This window comes from Miniopterus natalensis, chromosome 12 (assembly GCF_054644295.1).
Source record: "Miniopterus natalensis isolate mMinNat1 chromosome 12, mMinNat1.hap1, whole genome shotgun sequence".
In the NCBI taxonomy this organism is placed as follows: Eukaryota; Metazoa; Chordata; class Mammalia; order Chiroptera; family Miniopteridae; genus Miniopterus; species Miniopterus natalensis.
The window spans coordinates 51,736,153-51,762,552 of NC_142092.1; the positions used below are offsets into that span (position 1 = coordinate 51,736,153).

General features: G+C 42.1%; 1 protein-coding gene across 1 annotated transcript in view; it reads left to right on the forward strand.

Moving 5' to 3' along the window:
• INVS (inversin) overlaps nucleotides 1–26,400 on the forward strand; it is a 95,737-nt gene that overhangs the window by 54,264 nt on the left and 15,073 nt on the right. The window contains exons 7-13 of the mRNA XM_016225016.2: nucleotides 1,013–1,122; nucleotides 2,976–3,147; nucleotides 6,150–6,305; nucleotides 6,714–6,943; nucleotides 7,164–7,270; nucleotides 13,744–13,956; nucleotides 25,022–25,290. Of these exons, the coding sequence (XP_016080502.2) occupies nucleotides 1,013–1,122; nucleotides 2,976–3,147; nucleotides 6,150–6,305; nucleotides 6,714–6,943; nucleotides 7,164–7,270; nucleotides 13,744–13,956; nucleotides 25,022–25,290 (1,257 nt within the window). The remainder of the gene's footprint in view (nucleotides 1–1,012; nucleotides 1,123–2,975; nucleotides 3,148–6,149; nucleotides 6,306–6,713; nucleotides 6,944–7,163; nucleotides 7,271–13,743; nucleotides 13,957–25,021; nucleotides 25,291–26,400) is intronic.

Genomic DNA, 26,400 nt, shown 5'->3' on the forward strand with positions numbered 1-26,400 from the left:
AGTTGAAAATGCTGAGCAGTTTCCTGAAATTTTCCTCTGGATCCTTCTCTAGATCACTTTCTGAGGGGTGCTCTTCATCTTTCTGATGGTGTTTTGCCCTCCAAACAAGATAAGATGTGTTTCAGTTGGCCACGTGGCATAGGTTGCCTTTGATCCTGCTGTGTCTGTGTCCTGGAGAAGTCTGCCTCAGACCATACTGGAGAGCAGGTCCACGAGCACAGCGCTCACCAGAGCTCTTCTCCCTGCCTGGCTTTCCTGCAGCACGCCCTTGCTCTGCTGATGTGGCATCTTCTTCATTGCCGCTTCTTCAATATGCTGAAGCGAGAGAATTTATGAAATTCAGGTTTAAAAATACACTCCACCAGGTTTGTTCATTCTCTGATCCTTTCTACAGTTCTTCACTTGTGGAGACCACATCCTGCAGAATGCACTCCAGAATTCCTCCGCCACCACCTCCTCATTCCTGCCCACTTGCTTTCTGGGATTTGAAATCATTGCTTAGATGTTTAAAGACTGGGGGAGGGAGGTTAGAAGGGATGGATATGAGGCCTCTGAGATCACAGGAGATTGTGTTACGGTTTGCCCTCCTGGACAGAAGAGAACAGCCGTGCAGTTTAGATTGGTTGTGCAGTGGGACCTGGAGACTAGACGGCTGCATGGGGCTGGCTTTCAGTGCACCTTCCACCTTTCCTATGGGCAGTTTTATAAGCCGAAGCCAGGGAATGCAATAAGCTGATACTGAATATTCTTTTCCTCAATCTGGCAATAGTAATTAATGTCATTTCCTCCCTGATTGAAGATTTAGGTTTTTAATGTTGTAGTTTTTGCCTTTGTTCTACAATATCATAGTATTTTAATGAGAAGTTAGAAGAGACTGCACCAAGGGCCACTACTCAGAAACCATCTTGAATGTTGTATTATGTGCCAGTGATTTCTCTTACCCCTTTGAATAGATTATAAATTAATTAATGTTCTTTGTATGTGATCGCTACCTTGTTGTGTCTGCTTCCAGGCCATGCACAGATTGTTCATCTCCTTTTAGAAAGAAATAAGTCTGGAACCATCCCATCCGACAGCCAAGGAGCAACACCTTTGCACTATGCAGCTCAGAGTAACTTTGCTGTAAGTAAAACGTGACAGTTATCTTTTTTCTTAATTAAATTTTAATTTTGAAATGGTTGTACATTCATAGGCAGTTCTAAAAAATGAAACAGCGAGATCCCATGTTCCCTTCACCCCATCTACCTCAATGGTAACATCGTGCAAAAATATAATACCATCTCATAAATAGGAAATTGGCACTGATACAGTCCACTGGCCTTATTCAAATTTCACCACTTTCCATATGCTTTTTTGTGTTTGTACAGCAGTTATTGTTCATACTGTTAACTCTGAAATGCAAGTGATAGTCTGGGTTTTTATAAAATTGTTACTCAAATGAAGTTTTATGCAGTTTTTATTTTAACTCTTCAGGGTAATATTTGCTTAACCTTAAGTGTACTTCATCTTTTTGTTACTTTTATAACACTAAGGACAACTTAGTGTTCAGCAATCTACAATTGTCCTGAAGGCAGTATGGCTTTAGAACTAGGCAAACCTTGGCTGCACTTCTGACTGTGCTACTTGCTAGTCATGTGACCTTGCACAAGTTTCTTAACCTTTTGAGTCTTAGTTTCTTCATACGTAAAATGATGATCATTGTGCCTTTTCTTTCAGGATTGTTGTAAGGATTAGAGAAAGTTATGACAAGTGCCTTCTGTAGCCTTGGCATTGAGCAGGTACTCAAGAAATAGAATGCATTCTTATTATTACTAGTGCTAATTATGTACATTATATATCTGAGAAAGCAATCATATGAATTATTGATATTTCCAAAGATATTGAATAATACTAACAGTTCTTCACTTACCACCCTTTATAATTTACAAAGCACTTTCTCCTCCATTATTTCAATCCAGTCAGAACATGGTAGTGTCTAGGCTGCTTCAGCTTCCTGAGCATGAGGGGCAACCAAGAACCAGAGACTCATCCAAAGAGGCACACATTAAAGCAGTCACAGTTGATTTTGATGCCTTCTACATGGTATGCATAGTGAAACCCTTGGTTTTATTAAATTATAAGAATGCTATCATCAGCATAGTATAATTCTATCTTCCTGACCTTCCCAGCTGCACCATTGAATACTCAGATTGCTAAAATATCTTATTTCCACCCTTCTTACTCTCTGGTATTCACAAGAATTATAGCTATAGTCCTTTCTTCCTGACATTCATAAACATTTATTTATCACCTAGAGTTTTGGCAAACCATTATCTTCTTTTATCTTCCAAGAGCTCAGAAAAATACAAAGTAGATTTTGAGGAGGATCTCTTTCTTATTACAAATAGATAAGATAATCAGTTAGCCCAGTCTAGTCAATCTACGAAAATCAGAACACACTCCATGTTTCAACATAGGACTGTGAGATGGAACATGCTATGAGATAGGTCACATTATCTCTGTTTACAGATGAAGAAACCAAGGTTCCAAGAGATTAAATGACTTTCCCAGATCCTGAACCCAAGTCTTAGACTCCAAATTTAACATATGTACAGATACCAGTAATTAAGTAACTATACTAATGGGACTAAGAAAGAATGGTAGAACATTGACTAAATGGATGTTCAGTCAAAGAAATACTTGTTTTAGATAATCTGCCAGTCCTAGAGATGATTTTTTAATAATTATGCAAAATTCTAAGTTCAATTTCAAGTCCCTTGATTTTCTTGGACTTTATTAATTTATAAGACAATTCACTTCTCTTTTTGAAAAACAGCAACAGTAACAAAAAAAAGACACCCTACAGTTATTTCCTTTGATTCAAAAGTAGGGAAAAATACTTTGCTTCTTAGTTGAAGTCACATATAACAGTGGCTTTGTTACCGCAAAAAATACTACTCTCTTGTCTCAAATTTTTAAATGAAGTTTTCTTACAGGAAACAGTTAAAGTCTTTTTAAAACATCCTTCAGTAAAAGATGATTCAGACCTCGAAGGAAGAACATCCTTTATGTGGGCTGCTGGGAAAGGCAGTGATGATGTCCTTAGGACCATGTTGAGTTTAAAATCTGACATTGATATCAACATGGCAGACAAGTATGGAGGTACAGGTAAGAACTGGCAGACATAATTGATTTGCTTTCATTCATGCTCCCAAATGTAGATGATGCTATAAAACTTGTACAATAGTATGAAACCGGACACAGTGGATCTGGGCTACCTTCACTACTTGAGCCAAATTAAGCAGAGACAAGGTTGAATCAGATATGAGCATTTATTCCAATAATGCCCGTAGTATGGAGAGAGCAGTTGGTCACCCTGAAAACTCTGCTCTCCCACCTCCTACTAGCTGGCTGATTATATAGGGATAAGAAAGAAAGCTGCATGCAAGGGGGAAGAAGGGGGGAAGGAAAATGGCTTCAGGGTCCATGGTCTGTGTGTCTCCTTCCAGGGTCTTGAAGTCTGATAACAAGGTAGTTAATTTTCAATGGTATTAAAACCCAGTTCCACTAGTTCCTGGGACTGAGAATGGTCAGCATTCCTGAGGCAAACTCCCGGAGGGGGTCAGGGTCCAGGCATAGCAACAAAATCAATTTGTCTCCTGTCCTTTTGTCTGTTCTCAAAATGTATTTTCTTTTCTGAGTAATGGACCATCGGGCCCCAAGGGTCTCTTATCTTTTTTACAGTCCTGTTTTTCTTCTTGCAGCACATACTCCAATTTCCCAGAGTCTGTAGGAAAATCTCTTATCTATAGTTAGGAAGGTAAATGATCATTAAACAACTATAGTCTTATTATTGGGTGCCCTTCCCCCATCAGTACCTTAAAATCATTGTTCCTAATCTAATATTGTTTGACTTTCATCTGTACATTTTTAGTTTACGTTGCCAGGATATCACTCAAAGGCCTTATTTCCTCCAAGTATTATGGCTAAAATTGGCCTATGTTTCTACCAGGTGAATGGTGGCATTTGGTTTATAACCCTGGTTGCTCCTTAGATATAATTATGGGAACTCTTCTGACTATCTTAGTGTAAAAAAGCATAAACCTGTACTTTAAAACTATGCATATTTAGTAGTTATTAATTACATTTTCAAAAATTTAGAGTTATTTTAAGGAATGTACACATCTAAGTATATTCTCATCCATATTTTCACACAGATAAGAATATCCTCACCAGTCTCATTTAATTTGCTCTTTTCTCAGATTTGAATAGCATTACCTCATCCTGCTATTTTAGAGATAACCTCCCATGACTCTAGAAGCTTCAAAGCTGCAAGTCAGCTTTGCATCAAAAGCTCTTACTAGTTGCTTCTTTCAGTCTCTTTCTCTAATTAAGAGAGTCCTTTAACTATGTGCTGGTTAACAAACACATTTTTTAGCATTCACTGTCAGCTGGAGGTCTCCTTGTGTACTGTATTTTAATTGCAAGTCAGAAAGAAAAATCACACAACAGCATAATAACACTGAATAGAATAAATAGTCAGCCTCAAGCTTCTCAATATTATGTTTTCTTATTTGTAGAAACATGCCAGAGCCATTTGCATCTATGTGTTGTCCTGGATAAGATCTTTCTTTGCCACCAAAACCGTTGGTCCAGCTCTAGGGGAAGAGTGGAGAGGGAAGTCGCTGCACCTAATAATCTCTCTCCCTACACCTGTACCACCACACCTTCTAAATTATTTTTTAAAGAGTTTTTAGGTAATATCAAAAAAGTTTTGCCTTTTTTTCATCCTCACCCAAGGATTTACTTATTTTTTTATTTTTATTTTTATTTTTGTAGAGAGACAGGAAGGGGGAGAGAGACAGAAAGAAACATCAACATGAGAGAAACATCGATCAATTGCCTTCTGTACACAGAGGAGCTGGCAGAACTGGCTTTTTCTACCTGCTGTGCTACAGCTCCTTGCCTTCCTTAAACATAGTCATTCCTGTCCTGTACTGGCCTTTCCCTTTGCCCAAGCTACTCCCTCTCCAGATTGCCACATTTTTCTCTTTTATAATTCAGGTCTCAACTTAAATGTCAGCTCCTTAGCAACACTTTCCCTAACCACCAATCAGAAGTACTCCTTTTTATTACTTATTACTTCAATTATACCATTCATCACTATCTAATACTTTCTTGTTTATGTATTTGGGGTTGGATTTTTTGGGTTTTTTTGCTTCCCCTATTAGAATGTAACCTTATCTGTTTTATTCCCTGCTGAATTCCCATCATTACACTAATACCCAGCCCATAGTAGGTTCTCAACAAATCCCCAGGAATCTGCAATTTTATAGGCATCCTACGTTCTGATTCATGGGTCACACTTTATGAAAGAAACATTGTTCCTAGGCACTATAGAGCCATAATACTTAGAAAGAATTGGCCCAGGCCTCTAGTCATCCACGCAAATTCAGCAGAATTTAAAGAGTGAATTTAAATAGAATTTAAAGAGTGGTGGCATGAGACAAGCACTGGAGTGGAGCAGCATAGGCAAGGGCCAGCCCAACATGAAGCTCACATATAGTCACAGTTAGTCTTTCAAACCACATTCCATCTCAGTGTTCTCTCCAATGCTGAAACAAATTGCTGTTTCATAAATTGGGCCCTGAGGAAATTGCTGACTTGCCTTTGGATCCATGTTGCATGAAAAATGCACTCAGTGCAGTAAGATGTGCAAACTCTCAGTAGCACGTGTAACCCACTGAAGGAACGATTGATGTCTCCTGTCACACATCCCTCGAGCACATGCTTATTTAGTGTGTTGGTGGCAGAATTGCCGGCATCATTTAAATTACTTGTCATTTTTTTGTTTTTGTTCTCTTGCTCTCTCAGAAAGAGGAAAAATAGTAAACTAGTAACTGAGAAGAGGGGGCCATTTCAGACCAACAAGATGGAAAGGAAGAAAACCGTGAGATAAGAAAGGTAGAAGGAAAGGGGGAAGTGTGAGTAGTACACAGGAATAGAAAGGAAGATAGAAATCTACAGAAGTGAAAAGTAGAGAATCCTTAAGCTCAGATTGCATTTAGCCAAAATGATGGGGAAATCAAGAGGAAATATACATAGTTAGAATAATAAAGAGGTGAAGTTGTTATTAAAGAGTTTATCACCTTCTCTTGCTCCCTTTTCAGCTTTACATGCTGCTGCCCTTTCTGGCCACGTCAGCACCGTGAAGTTATTATTGGAAAATAATGCTCAAGTAGATGCTACTGATGTCATGAAACATACTCCACTTTTCCGAGCCTGTGAGATGGGACACAAAGACGTGATTCAGACACTTATTAAAGGTTGGTTATGAAGAGTGCTCCTAATAAGTTACTCTCAAAAGGTAGGAATTCTTGCATTCGCCATTTGAAATGTACAGCCTTATGTGGCAGAGCCACCTGGGTAGAAGGATGGAAGGAAGAGCCCCCCACCCCACCTGGCTTCTGGAAATGCAAGGGCCTAGCTCCACCTGTTGGTAGTTGTGGGAGTTTGGCAGTCACTTCCCCTGCCTTATCCTGTTTTATTTTCTGTAAAAGGGAAATGATGCCTACCCTTACCAATGTACAGGCTTGTTGTAAAAATCTGAAGTAGATAACACACGTGGGAGCATAATGCTAAGCGTGGAGCATTTAAGGGACTATTACATATTTTTTAAAAGTTTGATACATGCTCTGTATATTAGTCATTTTCATTATATTCTTGCTTTTCAGGTGGAGCAAGGGTAGATCTAGTTGACCAAGATGGACATTCTCTTCTACATTGGGCAGCGCTGGGAGGAAATGCTGATGTTTGCCAGATATTGATAGAAAATAAGATCAATCCAAATGTGCAGGATTACGCAGGAAGAACCCCTTTGCAGTGCGCTGCTTATGGGGGGTATATCAACTGCATGGCTGTGCTCATGGAGAACAACGCAGACCCTAACATTCAAGACAAAGAGGTAGATGTCCTGCGTCTTTTCTATATTGCCTACTCCGGGTAGAGTATTTTTTCTTTGTTCACTGAAATTAAGTAAAATGACAGTTTGCCAAATGAAGAGATTCCCTTATTGTAATTAAGTAATTTGGGGAGAAACTTGTTTATTTTTTGAGCTAGCATAAATAGCTGTGTGTCCAAAAGTACCTGTTGCAAATGTACTTGATTTTTGCTCATGCTCATAGGGGAGAACAGCTTTGCACTGGTCCTGTAACAACGGGTACCTTGATGCCATTAAACTGCTGCTAGACTTCGCCGCTTTTCCTAATCAGATGGAAAACAACGAAGAGCGGTGAGTAAGCTGATGATAAAAAGAATGCATTGATGCTCATATCACATCCTTTCTGCCAGATAAAAAAAATCTCAAATTTAGGTACTGGTTCAGCCCAGCCAACATGGCTCAGTGGTTGAGCATCGACCTATGATCCAGGAGATCGCAGTTTGATTCCCGGTCAGGGCTCATACTTGGGTTTCAGGCTCGATCCCCAGTAGGGGGTGTGCAGGAGGCAGCCGATCAATGACTCGCTCATCATTGATGTTTCTATCTGTCTCTCTCTTTCCCTCTCCCTTCCCCTTTCTGAAATCAATAAAGATATATATATTTTTAAAAATAGATACTGGTTCAGAAATAATAAGTATAGTCATAAGGAACCAGAAAAAAAAATAGCAAAAGTTCCATGCAGTGTCTACTTAGAACCTTAGGACTTTAAAGCTCTTCAGAATGTTAGATATCACCTAGAGTCAGCTCACATTTTACGATGAGGAAACTTCCATGCCGTCCGGCTGGTGGCTAGGATAAAGTCAGGGGGTCCTAATAGACCAGGACCAGGAATCTAGTTAGGCCAGTGGCACATGTAAAATAGTCAAGTTCCTCTTGATGAAGGGGATATTATCACTTACTTAGTGGACCAAAGTGCTACCATGTAGCATGAAAAAATGAGAAGCTAAGCTGAAAGTTCAAGATTTTAGTCTCAGTACAGATTTCCTTAGTAATATGAGATCCACAGAGTTAGGCTGGGGTTGCTCCCCAAGGACCCAGGCCTGATAAAAAGCACCAGACACAGCGTGACATCTAAGCAGAAGAGACTCTTGATGGTGTTGGATATAGGAAGGGTCTAGTAGTTTGTAGGTAAAGACTAAGTTTGTAATCAGACTCCCATACCTGTACTTGCCCCAGCCCAGGTCTGTGCTCTAGATTTCATTGTTTGTGGAGGCTCTAACTAAGGTGGCCCCTGCTATAACACCATCCCCACCCTCTTAGCCACCACCACCAGGTCTTTCTTCTGTCATGGAAACTTTGAAGAGAAAGAAGGACTTTCTCTAGGGCAGCTATCTCAGCAGAAACGTGCTCCTCCTGCCTGGGGCCCCCCCTTCATCTTCTCCGCCCCTTTCAGAACCATTGTCTTCCAACTCGGTCTTCTAAAGCCTGTCTTACCTGCCTCTGAAGCCTTCCTTCCCTCAGACTGTCTTCACTGCCTCCATTTCGTCATGCTCGCCATTCATGCCTTTGCAGCCTGGCTTCCATCTCCACGCCTGCTGAAATCTGTGTCTGAGTGGTCGCTGACCGGTTCCTGATTGAAAGTCATAGTTGTGCCCTCTGTCCACGCTCCCTGGCCTTTCTGCACCCTGGCTCTGCTGCCTCGTCTTTACCGAGGCTCTGTCTTCTCTAAGCTGCTGCACAGTTTATTGTCCTGACTCTCCTCCTCTAATCACGCCTGCCCCTTCTTCATTGCTTTTGGCTCCTCTTCTGTTTTTTGTTCTTTAAATATAAACATTCTTCAAGGACTGGATCTCTTCTCTCAGCCTGTCTCCTCTGGCGATCTGACCTACCACTGACACTTCAGCAGTCCCCTGGGTCCTGGTGAGATCTAAAACTACATCTCAGACCCAGGAGCTCTCCTTGCTTCACACTGTCATCTCTTCATTGCCAGCATCATTGTCTAAATGAAGCTCTCTTTGCCTCTTTCTGGGACTAGCACAATGTCTCCTTGCCGCTTTCCCCCTTGTGATCTTTTCTCATTCAATTCACCCGCTTCCAAAGCAGCTTTGCTAAATCATGTTTCTCATGGAATTGTTAATCATGTCACTCTTCTGTTCAAATGCCGTCTCATCTAAGGAGATTGTTCTGGTCCCACAGGCACATGTCCCAAACTTGGTTCTCCCCTACACTGTATTTTTACAGCACTTGACACATTTCACCTTGTATTGTTATTTTACATAACCTGTCTTCCCTATTAGCAGAGAACTCCTGCAGATCATGGTCATCTCTGCATTGCTTGTAGTGCTTTTCATGAAGTGGATACTCAGTAAATAACTGCTGTGTTTTCAGGTCTTTGTTTCAAGCTCTTAGTAAGCATCACCCTGCCTTCCTACCTGCATTAGAAACTTCTGGAATTCTTAGAGCACATGCAGAATCAGATAAAGCGGACTCGTATGTCTTACTTCAGGAACAATTATTTAAGAACTCATGCTCTCTATTATAGTCATATGACAACTGCAAAGCAAAAAAGATTTGAAGATTTAGGGGGTTGAACATTTGAGGGAAGCTGGAAAGCCAAGTGGAATTTTCAAGGCTGAGGTTTTGACATTAAAGCAGATGTGTGAGAAAGCTAAAGATTTCTCCCTTTGAAATCCTAGAAACAAAAGGAAAAGTTTAAGAATCCTAGGAATTAGTGATGATTTATTTCTATAAACATTTATTCTATTACAGTGTTTATTTACCGCATGACTATTATTTTTTAGGAAACTGTAAAAAAAATTTTTTTGCAAGTCAATTCCCATTTATATGTGAAGCACTGAATTTCAGACTTAAGTAAGCTATGAATTAAGGTGCTTACTGCCTCCTGGAGAAAACATATGTTAATTACAGACCAAAAGACCAAAGGAAAAACCCACCTAACTGTCCTTCCCAATCTATAGATGAAAAGAGACAGTGGCAATATTCCAGGCCCCTTTAATGTTTCATCAGCAATGCACCTTGATGTACAAATGTCAGAACTTGGCACTGCCTTTTATGTTTATTGACATTCCGGTTTAGGCATTCTGCTCGTCCCATCAGACCATTCCCACTTGGCAGATCCAATTGTATCTTGTCTCTTGTCTTTATCTACATTGTTTCTTGACTGGTTACCATCAATGTAGGGCTAATTTTTACTTCTCATGCATTGACACTAACCCCTTGATGTGCACTGCATAGACATAATTTTTGCCAGCTCCTGCTGGCTTTCAGTCAATAACTATCTGACAGCCACACTCTGACATCGATGGGAATATTCACAGCACTTGAATGTTTCTAAATTGAATTGGGGGTAAAGAAAGATTCAATAGTAATAATCACAATATGGTCACTTGCTTGAATTCAATCTTAAAACCTTGCTAGATATTTGGATTCTGTTTTTTATCAAAAATTGACTGAGAATGCTAAGTAAACCAGTTGTAAAAAGAAAAGACATTTTTTAGAAAATTGGGGGGGAATTTGAATATGGAGTGGGCATTGGATCTTCCCAAGGAATTCCTGTTAATTTTGTTAATACAGTCATAATATAACATTGTGGTTATGCTTTATTATTTACAGATGAACACTGAAATGTAGGAAGATGAAATGATAGGAGTTCTTGGATTTGCTTTAAAATACTTTAGCAAAAGTAAAAAGGAAGGGCTTGGATGAAGCAAATGTGGCAAAGATCTTGCTAATTGTTACACTGGGACGATGAGTGTGTAAAGCGTTATGGTGTTATACTCTCTACTTTTTATGTTTGAAATTTCTCCTAATGAAAGTACAATTTTTTCATAATAAAAATATTAAAAACATTTGAAATGCAATTTCCATCCACAAACAGCCTGAGAGAGTAAGTTCTTCTTCCCGCCTCCCTTTCACCTGTTACAGATGAGAAGACAGGAGCTCAGAGAAGTGAAGAGAATGCCCCGGTCCTGCAGGTCTGCTGACTCCCAGTTCAGCCTTCTTTAGGATGTATTATGCTACCTGTTACTTCCTTTTGTCATATTTGAAAGTAAAGGCTTAGCTTGGGCCTTACTTTCATAAACCAGATTTTGATAACCCTCTTTATGTACTATATGAAAGACACTACATTTTAATTCTAGAAGAAGTGATCAAGCTTACTAAATATAGGTTATTCGAATGTTGATTTTAGAAGTTTCATTCTATGAGACTTATACTCAATAATGGATAGATGTGCTGTAGAAAGATTATTGAACAGGGAGTCATTTGCTCTTAGTTCCAGTCTGGATTCTGCAGATAACTAGTTACATAGCCTTAAGCGAGTTGCTTAATTTTTCTGGATCTGGTTATACACTAAATGTCCTCTAAAATTTAATTAAATGCTACTATTGTGTGATGACCTTTTCCATTGAATATGTAGTTAAATTTTTGGAAGTTCTGAATTTACAAAATGCTACCTACTTATGAAAAATGTTTAAAGTTTATATAGGCACCTCTACGCATGGCCTTCTGGTCCCTGAATAGTACTGGCAGGTTGAGCTGTCTTTAAATGGGGGTTCCTTAATTTTAGCATTTGGGGCTTCCTTCTGAATTCAGAGTTTCTTTACTGAAGTAGCCAACCACCCTTTGCTTACACTGACAGCCTTGTCCTGGTAGGTGAATTTTGGAGAGAGATCATTTTTTTCTATAATCATTGGATGATCTTCTGTGTCTAATGATGCATCCATATAATCATCATTTATTCCACCTCAGAAATCAGCTGATTATTTCCTCCTAACATCTCTTCTTGCACTGAATTAATAACAGTCACTCAGAGAAGAATCGTATCAGTGGCAGCCATTAGGTGGCTATAAATACTAGTTTGGTTCCAATGGAAGTAAGATTTATGATAAGTGACTATAGCGTCACAAATCATACTGTGATGTATGTCCTATAATAATAACAGTAATAGCCGACACATATAAACTCCTTCCTTTGAGCCAGGCACAATGCCAATCTTTACCTTTATGTCATTTTCTCCTGAGCCAGTTGAAATTTAAACATATAACTACATGACAATCATATCCATCTTTTCTAAATAATATATTTATCAAAAAGGTGCTATCTGTCCACTGTACAAAATTTAAAAGGCATAAAAGGGCATTGAGTGAAAACTGAATGTCCCTCCTGCCCTTGCCTCTGAGACAGCCAGTCTCCCCCTCAGAGGCATCACCGTCACCAGTTTCCTGGGAAACTTCTGGAGATGTTTCATAGAGGTGAACATATAGGGGTATAGTCTTTTTTGTAAAATGGAGCATGCCATAGTACTCTTCTGTTTCTTACTTTTTTCTTTTTTCTTTTTCATGTAGTAAGACATCCTGGAGATTGTCTATTCATATACTTATTTATTTATATTCTGCAGTAAAGGCTGCGTTGTACTCATGGCTTTGTTGCATGGACGGCCCGTGCTTTATTTAACCAGCCCTCTGTGGGTGGATACTGAGGTCGTTTCCATTCCTTTACTATTTCAAGCTGTGCTTCTATGAGTGTCCTCGTACATAAAGCATTTCACAAATGAGAGCAACCTGTAGGATAAATGCCTGTAAGTGAAATGGCCATGTTGAAAGGCAGAGGCGTAAATAATTTGCATAGATATGCCAGATTGTTCTCCCTAAAGATTAAGCTAGTATGTGAGACAAGAGAGGCTGTCTCTCTGCATCCTTGCCAACACAGTATGTTCTTAAACTTTCTGATCTTTGCTAATCTAATTATTAAAGTACTCTCTCATATGAGTCTTAATTTATATTTCTTTTTTTGTAATTTTTTAAAAATTATTTTTAATATATATATTTTTATTTCAGAGAGAGGAAGGGAGAGGGAGAGATAGAAACATCAATGATGAGAGTCATTGATCAGCTGCCTCCTGCACGCCCCCTACTGGGGATCAAGCTGTAACCCGGGCATGTGCCCTGACCAGGAATGGAAACTCGATCTCCTGCATTATATAGGTTGATGCTCAACCACTGAGCATGCCAGCCGGGCAATTTGTATTTCTTTTAAATGCATGAGATTGGACATACGTTTAGGAGCCATTAGTACTTCCTGTTTGGGAACCCTTTAACCTTTGTGTTTGGTGTTTTTGCCCTGCAAAGTTTTTATTTTTATGTAGTTGAATTTATCATAAGTTTTCTGAGTTTTGTATCTTAAAAAAAAAACTTCCCATTAAACGTTTTTAAAAAGCTTCCATGATTTCTTCTAGTACATTCATGATTTCTTTTATATATGTATATATTTAGATCTTTGCTTCATTCAGAATTTATTTTAGAGTAAAATATGTTAAAACATTTTTTCCCCAGATGGCTACCCACTTGTTGCAGCATTATTTAATAATTCATCCTTTCTCCAGATAAAGGGCCATCCTCGTCATATACTAAATCTCTCCATTTGGAGGTATATTTTTTTATTTCATAAGCATTAACTCTCAGTAATCATGGGCTCAAATTATGAAGCTCACAGAATATTATTTGCAGTACTTTTTCAGATAGGAGCAAGGAATATGGGAAAGGGGAAAAGTGATCATGTTCTCACAGCCCCCAATTTGTGAGCAAAACTCAGGAACTGACATGGTCAGCAGCACAGAGCACTTGACTCAGCTTCACCCTCACTTTGTGCACCTCGGAGAAAAGGTGCGCCCTGGAGTACAGGAAATAGTGTTGCCCGAGGAATGTTCCACGTCTTGGCATGCCGCTTCCTTTTCTTGCACATATTGCCAGTTTAACTGTGCCTTGAACTACATTCCAACGCTTTGAAACCTCTTCCTGCCCCAGGTACACTCCCCTTGATTATGCTCTGCTCGGCGAGCGCCACGAAGTGATCCAGTTCATGTTGGAGCACGGCGCCCTGTCCATTGCAGCTATCCAGGACATTGCCGCCTTCAAAATCCAAGCTGTCTACAAAGGCTACAAGGTCAGGAAAGCTTTCCGAGACCGGAAGAACCTCCTCATGAAGCATGAGCAGTTGAGAAAAGATGCTGCTGCCAAGTAAGTCCTGGCTGTTAGAGATGGGTCCTCACAGCGCAGAATCAGGGTTGAGGGGACGGGGTGGGGGGAGTGGCCAGAGAGGGAATCAGGAGAGAATCTGAAATAACTTTGATCGCTGTACCCATGTCACCTTCCCCTTCTGCTCAGCAGTCCTTCAGAGGACTGAGGCTGAAGTGAAGGGTGAAGGCCTAACCTCCACCTGGTGACTGTTCCTCGGTTACCCAGGGACAGACTACTGCCACAGCCACCCATGGGAAGGAGTTGGAGGGTGGCAGTGCTACCCACAGTGAGCTGCAAAGAGAAAACTGGTCTTCTCGCCTCTCCCGCCTTCCCAAAAGAAATTTCCATAGTGTCTATCCTACTTCCACTACACTAGTCTAGTTTTTATTTGATTAAAGCCACCAAGTTATATAACTTGCTTTCCCTGACCTGTTCCTTAACAAATTTATACTAAATGATGTAACTTACTCAAGAAACATTGATTGAATTCTTACTGTACATACAAAACTCTTGGCTGGAGCCTACAGAGAAAATAGTAAATAAAAGGAAAATACTTGCTTCGAGGATCCCACACTTTTTTGAATAATGATACAAAATGTGCAAAATAGTCCTATGTGCGTATTACACATTGTGATTATTTTACCGTAGATGACTGATTGTAGATTATGCTTCGATTTGCCTTTTCTTTGATACCTGTGTTGGGTATTTTAAATAGCAGGAGGGTATCACTTTAGCAGGTATAGAGACCAAAACTTCTGATGATAAAGGTGCAGACCACAGGCCGACTCCTGAGGGATAACTTCTGGGCTGTATCTTGAATGTGTCCAAATCTTGCATCATTCCAACTCTTAATTCCTTCCATATCTTGCCCACAAGGGGGAGGCATAAGTGTAATAAATAGCAATTAAAAATAAAAATAAAAGGCAAGATAAGCCATGTTAGCAAGAAGTTAAATACCACCGTGAACTGGAACACAACCCAGAAGAGCAGCCTTCGCTAGACAAAATTGATAGAAGCATTGTTTTCTGTGCCTCTGAAGCTGCCAGAGCAGGTGGCGCCCTAGGAAACATTGTTTTGCATTGCTCTCTACGTGAGGTTCTCTCTTCTTCACTTTTCCCGAAGACCCCAGCATTAGTGCAAAGCCTCCACATGCCTCTTCTTATCAAAGTTCTCTGCATGTGAGCGACAACTGTAAGTAGCTAATACATGTAACAAATTATCCTGAGTTGCAAGTAAATATTCTTTGCAAAGGATGGAATTTTGTGTTTCCTTCCAGTGGTGTTTCTGTAAACTCCAGTTTAATGTGTGAGAATCAATTTTCAGAATTTGAAGTCATATCTGAGTATGAGGTGCGACTCTACAAAGGCAACGGGACTGACTTTGTATGTCCCCCCAAAGGAGCATATTAATCCAAACACAATTCACTTTGTTTTTGGAGAGAGGGGACCTTGGGGTCCTCCTTCCCCCTAAGCTCCCTTACCAGCGGAATGGAAGGGTTGTGGTAGAGGGGAATGAAGACCTGGGTTCAAATCCCGCCTCTGATGCTACCTTGCGATGAGTTGACCACAGCATTTCTCTCTCTGGGCCTCAGCTTCTTCATCTGTGTAACATGACAGATCAGGCCAGTGGATGTCTAGGCACTCTCCAGTCTGAGGAAACCCCCCACATCTTCATCGTTGGTGACCTCAGCCTCCCTGTCCTTTGCCTCTGGTGCTGCCCAGAGGCCGGTTTCCTGGGGCCAAGAGTTTGGATTCAGTGTAGAGTTGGGCACTGAGAACACATTTGTCAAAAGATCATCTATACAGAGCGAAGTGTTTCAAGTAGTGACACTTAAATAAAGTACATAATAGTTTATGATATTTTTCCCCTAATGTGGCCTTTTGTAACTCCCAGCCCAGAGGGCTTGAACCACAGGAGATTTAGGGAATGTCTAGTTCTCCCCTCCCCACCTTTCACCCTTTTACTTAGTATCTAATTAGTCTCACTGCTGTGGAAGGTAGGTCCTCTTTGTCCTTAATTCTTAGTTTCTGAAGCTCATTTTTTGAAACCCTTTTAAATGAGAACTGCGCTTACTGTTTTTAATATTTGAAATTGCCCAAACTGAGAAATTATGATCTCCTTTACTTTCTTTCCTTTACCGAGTGCCATTATTGGAAGTAAACAAGTTTTTTACACTTTAAGCATCACCTCCTACAGTCATTGTAGCGTAGATCTCCAAGAGAAATTTGTAAGGGGAAGAGAAACTGATTTATTTTATTTCTCGAGAGTGATTTCTTAAAATCTGAGTCAGTGTTTAATGTTGTGTTTCGTTTTGTTTTAAGGAACAGACAACAGAATGATAAATTCAGCCTGTGCTGCAGCTGCCTCGTTGATGTAGGTGGCCCAGGCACACCATGGCACCTCCGTGTACCTTTCTCAGGTGTCCTGGCAGAAATCGCCTGCTTTAAAGGAAGGATGTGAAAGGAACTTTTTAAATTTAGATTGATTTCTAATTTACTGGTAGAGAAATTGGGAGAGAAGTTTTAGTCATATTTTCCAAGACATGTTTGTTAGAAAATACTGTGGAAGGAATACCCGTAATCCACCTGAGAGCACTTTGTAACCCACGCTGCACCACCTGTGGTGTTGGCACGGTGGGCGTTACCATAACTCCCCCGCCAGGGCACACGCTGAATGCACACTCAATTAAGACGTGTTTATGTTGATCACCCTCCTTCCCTGAGGCGTCCATTTAGCCAGGTTTTTATTTCCCTCTCGAATCACAGATCTCCTCTAACTCTCCAACTCTTCCTCCTCACATCTTCTTAATTACACCGTCTCCACACGGAGGCCAGCCCTGCAGGCTAGCGCCTTAGGCCTCCACTCCTGCTATACTTTCTTTTATTGAAAATGTATCTGCTTTTAAGACTTAAATTACTTCATCTCTGTAGATAACCCCTTAATCTGTCTCACATCTTGACCTCCTGGAGCCCTGATCCCAGCTCATCGGCTGCCTGCTGGGCACCCGCCCTGCTTCCTTCCGTGGCTGCGGCATTTCAGATCACTGGGCCCTTCCGTTTGATGTCCTGTCGTCTCCGTCCCTGCAGACTCGCTGTGTGAAACCTGCTGCTCACCACCACGGCCGTCTCCTCTCCCTCCTGATGTCCCGTTAGTGCTGCCGCCACTGATTCTGTCAAGCCCTGCTCTGAAATGTACTGTTACGTTCTTCCCCTTTCATTCTCTGTGCCGTCATCTGTACAGGCTGTTATTCCTGAATACCAGCCCTGATGCTGGGAAAGACCCTCCAGCGTTCACTTCCGCTCACATCTCCAAGTCGTTTCTCTCCAGCACTCCCACCCTCCCCCTTGAGGTCTCAGCCATCCTGAACTTCCCTCACCTCCTCTCTTACCACTTTCTTTACTCACCACACTGTCTGGGAGACCTGAGCTTCCTTCTGGCCAGTATATGAGAGTGAGTGTGCCTCTCAGAGTTAATAATCAAATCCAGCTTGGGTCCTCCCGTTCAAACTCTTGTGATGCTCAAGTCTCTTCTACAGGAGGTAGCTCTGTGTCCTCAGAAAGTCAAATGACACAGACTTTGTACGTCTCCCACAGTCCATCCCATTGGTAGGCAGTTCTATGTGGCAGAAGTTCTTTTCTACCATTTGGTTCTGAGCTAAAGAGAAAAGACTAAATCCTGTCCATAAACCACCTTTCAGATGGTTAAAGAGAGTGGTCCTGGCACGCACGCTCCCCACCCAGGCCTCCTGTTTGCCTCCTGGCAGCTCCTCTTGCAGCCTGCTGCCTGAACATCATTTTCTCAGTGCCTTTCTTCAGGGTTGACCCATAGGTCTGACTCTTCTGCTCATACTGTGGTCTGACCCAGGGGAAATCACTTCCATGACTTTCCTTTATGCCATCCCACTGCCCTGAGCCTCAGGTTCCCATCAGTAAAATGAAAGGATTTCTTAATCTACGACAGGCTTTGGGGTTCCATGAATGCCTGAAAACTGCACGCAGCATTTCGTGCTTCATGAGCATATGTGAATTTTGAGGGAAAGGATCTATACATTTTTATTACAGTCTCAAAGAGGGTCCATGAGTCACAGAGAGCTTTTTAAAAATTGGACTAAATGATATCTGAGGTCCCTTCCAGCTCTAACATTCTATAAGTCAGAGGTTCTAAAACATATGACATTTCTCATTCCCTTGAGAGGAAGTCAGAGACCAAATATTACTAAGCCTATTATTCAGCGACAATGAAGAGGTAGAGTCTGACAGATCCCCTACACACAGTGTGATGCCAGCTGAAAAGGTTAGCACCAAACCTTTTCTGTCCTGTGAGGTAATCAGCTTCCTCTCACTGGAAATGTTCCAGCAGAAATTGAGTTATCACCTCTCCAGGATAATACATAAGGAATTTTTTAAATTATATAAAGAGCTGGTCTCTAAGGTCTCTTCTGAGTCAGGTTCTGGGCGAGGTAGGCTGCCTGCCTTTGCTCATGTTCTTCCCTGTGCTGAAACAACCTCTCCCTCCCCTCCCTCCTCGTTTTCACGTTCTATGGAGCCTTTCCCCTCTTCCAGTTTGATTAGTCCCACATCCTCCCATAGCTGTGTGGATCCCTCTGTTATAGCACTCACCGCATCCCAGACTCACTCCCTGCAGAAGTGCATGGGTATGATTCCCACTAGATTGTCAGTGCCTTGAGAGAGGGACTGTTATGTATCCTCACATCTCCAAGGCCTAGAGTGCTTGATACATAGTAAGCAGTTAATAATAAATGTTCAATAACTGCCCAGCCTGGGTCTAAGACCTTACGCAAGTCAGTCATCATTCTAGGCCTCCGTTTCCCCTCTGTCAAGTGGAAGGGCTAGGCCCAGTGCCCTCTCGGGGCTCCCTCGGTTCTCGGCCAGTGACTCTCTGTAAGTGTACTCCCTCACTTGTTTGCCTCACTCAGGCAGCAAACACATTTATGCACCGTTTATCCTCACAATGCACGCTAGCGCTTATATATTTATGCATTTGGTTTTCCAGCTCCCTCCATATTTACCGTGAGGAGATTGCCATTGACAGGTTTATGATTTTAAAAAGGAACATAAGAGCAAAGGGGTTTACCACTGCATATACTTGAACATTGGACCCCACTATGTCGCTTCACAGAGAGTTGTACTTGCCCAGTTTTGACAGGAAGAAATTAGTTCTAACAGATCTACATTCCATGAATATTCAAGTTTCCACTGCCATGAGTATAGGACCTAAGCAAGGTTTCAGAGATGTGATTAAAGTGGCTTCATGGAGCAGGGATTAGTGTGGTTTCAACAAGGAACATTTTCTAAAAATATCTTTATGCCCAGCCCTGTAGCTCTTAGACTGCGTGGCACTCAGGCCTCACCCAGGTTTCTTCCCTTCTAACACATCCAGCCATAGGGAAGCTTATCTTAATAGCTTTACCTTTACATAAAAGTATCTCTTCTCGGCCTTTTGGCTAAGGTCAAGTATAGTACCTTTACGTAAAAGTAATAATGATTCCTTTTCTTTATATGCTGCTTTACATCATACAAAGTTCTTATACATTAACTCACTGAGTCCGCACAATAACCAATAAAGTAGACAGGGCAACACTCCTTAATCTCATTTCATAGATGGGAAAATAACAGACAGAGGTTAACTTGCCTGAAGTCACACAGCTAGTAAGGGAGAGAGATGACACTTGAATCTCAGTTCTACCCCGAGCCAGCTTCCTACCATTATTTGGTTTAGGGAAGTCATCCTACCAGCCATGCTCATGCTAGAGGCTGTCTCCAGATACTAGCACCTATGTCAGAGCATGGAACAGCTCTGACTTCTTTTTTCTGCCTTATCCCAATAGGAGTAACTGCTGGTTGCAGAACCAGGCCCCGAAGTTACCTTTTCTTCTAACCAGTGCTTATTCACTTGTGCCAGTGTTGTTTCCAGTGATTAAGAGGGCGGTGCCAAGTCACCACCATCAATTCTGAAATGCAGTTCAATAAAAATCTTCCTATTACTCACAGAGAGCGTAGCAGAGTGCACAATACCCTCTTCAATCCTTAAGAAAGTTAAGAAAATTGGTTGGCCCCAAGCCTACACCAGGACTATAAACAAGAATGGCATTAGGGCAAAGCCAGGTCAAATCGGACCCATAAGACACACTAACTAGGTCTCCCATATCTGTGGGAACCATTTTAATCACATCTCTCAGATTTCTCTTAGTTCCTTTACTCATGGAAACTTGAATACTGTACTCATTGAATGAGAAAAAGCCTGCCTATTTTCTGCAGTGTCTGATACAATTTCTTCTGTCAAACTGGGCAAATGCAGCACTCTGTGGGAACCATATAGTGGGGAAGGAAAAAATGTCAACTTCTGGGACTCAAACTCTCTAGGCCCAGAGGCAGGTCTCTGCCATGTTGTGTGGTTGCCTCCAGTGCTGAGACCGTGAAGCCACTGGACATTCAAGTCATTTAAGTTAGGGCCCTTGATCTGGCCTCTGCACATCAAGCAGTCTTTGATTCCTTGTTGGCTATTTTTTTTTTTTTGGCAATTCTGATCTGGGCTACTAATTTGTGGAACTCCCCATCCTTGGGTCTTAGGTCTGTCTGGTTTGGGGTATGGGGGCCCTGGGGTGCATCTCTGCTCCAGTAGCCCTTCAGAGGTTTGCAGCAGCAACGTGTTCTTTAAATCTTTTCTTCCCTGATGAAACAGCCCCAGTCCCTTCAGCCCATCACCGGGGGACCCTCTTCACCTGTATCCCACAGAACCCAAAGTAGACGCCGTCAAAGCTCATCCCCAGTTGACTTGCTCACCTTGTTATATTGTCAGCCTCTGGGGAGCTACAGAAATTGCTCTAGAAAAGACAGTACAAACCAGAGTAGTTGGAAGCCCTTCAAAAGCTGTTGTCTGGCCTTTTCCCTTAATAGGAAAAAAGAGAGGAAAAAAGGGACTATTTTATACATTATGATTCTGCCATGTTAATAAACTGCCTGCTTACATGTTACTTGCTGTGTCATGGACAAGATCCTTTCCTTCCTCTTTACATTTTCATATAAACCAGAATAACATTGGTTCTTTTTCTGGGATTTGTTTCTAAACTTTACAAAAATACGTCAAGTTTATAGCACAGCCTACTGCGAAGATTAAAGATCTTTGGTATTCTATAATAAGTTATTTGGAAGAAAAAGCACTTACATTTCAGGACAATTATTGAGCCTAAGGGTTTAGGACTAATAGCCACACTGGAAGCTAATTTGAAATGCTGTTAATGGTTACTTTAGTGTGACGTTACTAGTTTCTTCATGTGACCCAATTCGTTTTTTAGATGATGGAAGAAGATTGAGTGAAATTTTGAAAAACAATTTAAAAAAATTAAAAATAAAAGCCAATTTTGTCACTGAGATGAATTTTACCAGGAGAAGTAAAGCAGCTGAGTTCTCTCTCAGCTCTGTGTATGGCTTATGATGTAGCCTTGGGTAAGGCACTTACCTCTCTGCCTCAGTTTCCTTATCTACCAAATAAGAGTGTCATCCTCAGTAATCTGAGGTTCCTTCAAACTCTTAAACTATGAGCAATGGTTCTGGACCTTTTCCTCCCAGATAGACACACACATGTGGGATCATGTTCCACTCTCAGGAGCTGTCTTGTGTGTGTGTGTGTGTGTTGTAGGTTATGCATAATTCCCAGTTTTCATCCCAATGATTCGCACTTTTACATCAAGAACCACAGCTCTGGAGAACTGTACAACTGTGGGCTGTGTGCCACCTGGAAGATTATTTTAAATTTAAAATGCATCAATTTTTAAAAAAATTAATATACTTATATTCATAAGCTGGGGGGTCCAGTTATATATTCTGATAATTATCTTTTCTCCCAAATCTGCTTATGTAGTTCTACCAAAATGAAAAAACAACCTCCTACAAACCTCCCCCTTAAGAAGTCTCTTGAAAGTAGAGCCCCTTGCTTTCTGGATGTCCTGGTCACTCTAAAAGCTGGACCCCTGCTGTCCTGCAGCTGCCTGCAGTGACAGGGTCTGCCCAGGGCTGATCGTGCAGCAACTTCTTGGAATTGAAAAGGAAAGCTGTTTGGTTTCCTAAAAGAGAGAAATGACTGCTCATATAACAAAGTCTAATTGATCACCTCAAAGCCCCTCTTAATGGCAATGAGACCCAGGTAGATGCCAAGCCAGGCAACCAGGCACCTGAAGGACCCACGCTCCCTTAGAGCAGTTCTCTTCGTCAGTGCGTGGAGAAAGAGCAGCACTCTGCCTGTCAGGAGCAAGGCTGTTAGACCAGTTAGCAGCACTTCACCCACCCAGGTGCTCCCACCTTCTGTAAGCAGCCGCCTCCCAGACACGTGGCACTGATCTGGCACCTGCTGGCATCCACGTGAGTCTCAGGCCCTCATGATGATGGCCTGCTCGCCTGCTCGCCTGTCTGCTGCAGCGCAGTGCGCTCAAGTGTCTGCAGCTGGCAGAGCATGTAACAGCCAGAGCCACATAGACATCAGAGCTGCACAGGTGTGCACGGCCCATCTGGCCACCTTCTCCGGGAAGGACTCGGTGTGCAACTGTTAGATAAGCAAGCTTCGACCCCAGATCCGGGGCTTCACGGGCAGACAGACCAGAAGGGCAAGTTAGGTTGACAAGGCTTAATGTCAAAGACCCAGATAGCTGTTACCTGGGTCTCCCCTGTCCCTTGAGATCTGACTAAGCTTGGCTTCAAATTCCAGTCTGTGGAAATCTGAATTCTATGACTTCTGGGGATTTAGAGTCTCTGCCTCAGCTCTTCTATCTCTGGTCTCTTAGCTCAGGTTGCTTATGAAAAAGCATGTGAGCAAGGCAGACCTTACAAAGAATTGGTGCCACTGAGGAGAATCACATTTCCTGTTTCACAGTGGTCTAGTTAACAGACCATACGAGACTTTCCTGTTCTCGTAGCCTTATGCTCAAGGCGTGGTCAGAGGACCAGCAGCATCTGCAGAGCCTGGGTGCCTGTTGGAAATGCAGAAGCTTGCCCCCCACTCCAGGCTTGCTAATCAGAATCTAGATTTTGGCAGGATATAGGGAAATTCGGTTCATTACAGTGTGAGGAGCACAGACCTAGTCATTTTCTGTCACCTCAGCACAGGTGGAGTCTCTGTGCCTAGGCCCTCACTCTGTGAGCACCAGCCTTTTGTCTTCTCTCTTCCCCCTCCCTCCTCTGTCTCTCATTCTCTCATGTCCTCCCTCCCTGTCAGGAGCTACAACTAATTCTTCATGTCATGACAGAGCCTCAGAGCCAGTCACCACGTAGGACCTGATGATCTCTTTCACCAGCCCTCAGCCCTGACCCCAGCCTTAATCAAGTATTTGTCTAAACAAGGTCCCCTTCTGAGAGGGACTCTGACACCAAGCTACTTCAATAAAAGAAATCTCTCCATCTCATTACAAAAGATGTCCCGGATTTTATAGAGATATCTGGTTTCCAAACAGACCGCTAAATCAGTTCAGGATTACAAGCTCTCATGTGAGTGTTAGACCTGGGGGAACTGAGTCTTCAATGGGAAGTGACGCACTCAAGGTCATTTTGTGGTTATTGGCAGAGGCAGGACCAGAGAAGGTCGTATACTTGCCAGGGCAGGCTTCTCTGCACAACACCTCTTATCACTCTGCTTTTAACTGACCCTTAAGTGGCTACCAGATTCTCTTCCTGAGCAGTATCGGAGTCACCTGGGCAGCAAATATAGCAAGCACTGTTCAAAGAGCAGAAGAGGTGATACAGGCCCAGTTTGCCCCAATGACTTGCCTTTGCCCAAGCTGCTCCCTCGGGCTGAAATCCTCATTTATTCCCACCCGTCTGCCTGACCATCTTTGAGAATGAACAGCTGGGACCTTCTTCTGGATTCCTCCAGACAAAATGAAGTACTGCTTCCTCTGTGCAAATGCACTGTGTAGCGTTTCTTCCATCGTATGTTGTCTCTGTTTTCCCAGCTCCTCCCCTCTGTGTAGAAGGCTCCTCGAGGGAGGCTGAGCTCTGCACTCATTACTGCACCATCGGTGCCCTGCACTGGACAGGCTCAGGGAATGCTAGTTTCCTTCCTCCTTTCTTTCCCTTGGAAATCCCTACAAATTACTGGTATCAGTCAAGTCCTGTTCTTAACTCAGGCCCTTTATCTTCAAGCATCTCACCCCTTTTTGGACCTGGGCTGCCTCAGACCACCTGCCTCACACTGCTGCTCATCTCAGACTGGTCTCCCCTGGCCAGCCCTTCTATTCTCTTGCTATCCAAAGGTTCCAGTTTGGCCACCAGCTACTAGTACATGACTCTTTTTTTGGATGCTATTTTATTTCTTTCATTATGATTATTAAATTTATCGAGGTCACATTTGGTCAATAACATAAGTTTCAGTTGTATTATAATTTGATACCTATATACTCTGTTGCATGCTCACCACCAAAAGTTTAGTTCCCTTCCGTTACCATATATTGACCCCCTTTATCAGAGAAGAAAACAGATATTTAAAAGTGAACATATGTAAAAGCCACTAAGCTTCTGGACATTGGTCCTGGAGGTGATTCTGTGAATTTGACTCCAGAGACTTTTTGAGAATCATCCTACTGTCTAGACTTCGTCTGAAAAACAGTAGGTTTGACTCATTAGCTAGAGCTTGTTAGGAGGGTTGCAACTCACAAGTGGGTTATAATCAGTTATGAGATGCTTTGAAATTTTTTCTTATAATCATTAAGGTCTGCCAGTGGTCATTTTAATAGAGAAAATTAAAGGTTATCCTATGACTGTCATTCCATTGTGTTCTGATGTGCTTCCTGGAACAGGAGAAAAGGCTTAGGACACACACCTAGGGATTGCTCCCCGGTTGTCTGTCCTGTGTGTCTCAACAGGCTAACCTAGAAGGTTCTTTCCGCTCCATCATCTTATGAGCGATAAATCTTGGAGAAAAGACTGCTCTCAAAAATGTGAATTTCCAGGTCCCTCCTGTGATACGGCAGGTCCTCTTAGAATTTAAACCTCACTCAGGAACGCTTAAGTGGGTAACACTCTTCATTTTTCTCTCTTCCTCCTTGGCTTTACTTCAGGAAGCGAGAGGAAGAAAACAAGCGAAGAGAGGCCGAGCAGCAGAAGGGAAGGCTGAGTCCAGATTCCTGCAGGCCCCATGGCCCTCCCTGTCTGCCCAGCACCCAGGCTGAGCCCCGCAGGCAGAGTGGGGACCCCCACCAGCCTCCCACCAGCAACGTGGCCCAGAGCCCCGAGCAGAGAACCTGTGGAGGGTCTCCAGGCAGAGCCCCCCAGAAGGAGCAGCATCTTTCCTCAGACTTACAGGGAACAGAGCCCAGAAAGCCAGACGGTAGGTGTATTGCCTTTGTTGTCCGGTGCCAACCTGTGGACTGTGGGCCCTTTTATTGGTGTATTTGGACCATTCACATTTAAGGTAATTATGTCAGCTATTTTATTGTTTATTTTCTATTTATTTCCCCTGGTTCTCATTCCTGTTTCTTTCTCCCTTCTTGAGGTTACTCAGACACCCTTTAGGATTCCATCTTGATTGATTTATAGTGCCTTTTAGTAGATCTCTATAGTTCCTGTAGTGGTTGCTCTGAGTATCACAATATACATAAGTGATTTACATAGTCTACTGGTATCAACATCCCACCACTGAGTGAAATGTGGGAACCACTTCCATTTAGGAACTTTTACCTTCCCCACCTTTAAATATCTTTGCTTGGTATCAGTTTTATAATTTTTGTTTCAGTCATCAGATATAATTTATAAAACTCATGAGGAAAAGGAGAGTCTGTTCTATGTATCCATATTTTATTCTGTTTTGTCTTTCTTCCTGGTGCTCCAAATTCCTTTTCATTTCCTTTCTGTTTGAAGAACTTTTCTTTAGCCAATTTAAAGGTAGATCTGCTAGCAGCAGAGCCTTTGTCTGAGAATGTTTTCATTTCATTTCTGAAGAACTGCGAAAGCAGATACAGACTTCATGGTTGGCACTTCCTTTAGCGCTTGACAATGACTGTGCCTCTTCCTTCTGCCTTCCCTGGTTTCAGATGAGAAACTCTGCCATTCAGATTGGTGTTACTCAGGAATGTTCTGGTAACACACCGTTTCTCTCTGGCTGCTTTTGAGATTTTCCCTTTATCTTAGTTTTTAGGACTTTCCTGTGCTGTGTCTCGGCACGGATTGTTGGAGCTGTCCTGTTTGTGCTTGTGCTGGGCTCAGTAATTTGCTAGGAGGACTCAAAGATTTGGCACATAGTTGTGCTCATGGCTGTGACTTAGCATAACCAGAGGATACAAAGCAAAATCAGCTAAGGGAAAAGGTGTGATGCTCTGTGTTATGTTCATTCCTTTATTCATTCAGCCACCATTTACTGAACTCCCATGATGTGGCCACCATACTGAATTTCCTCAAGTTCTTTCTTAGCTTGGGGCCTTTGCATGTAACATATAAAGGT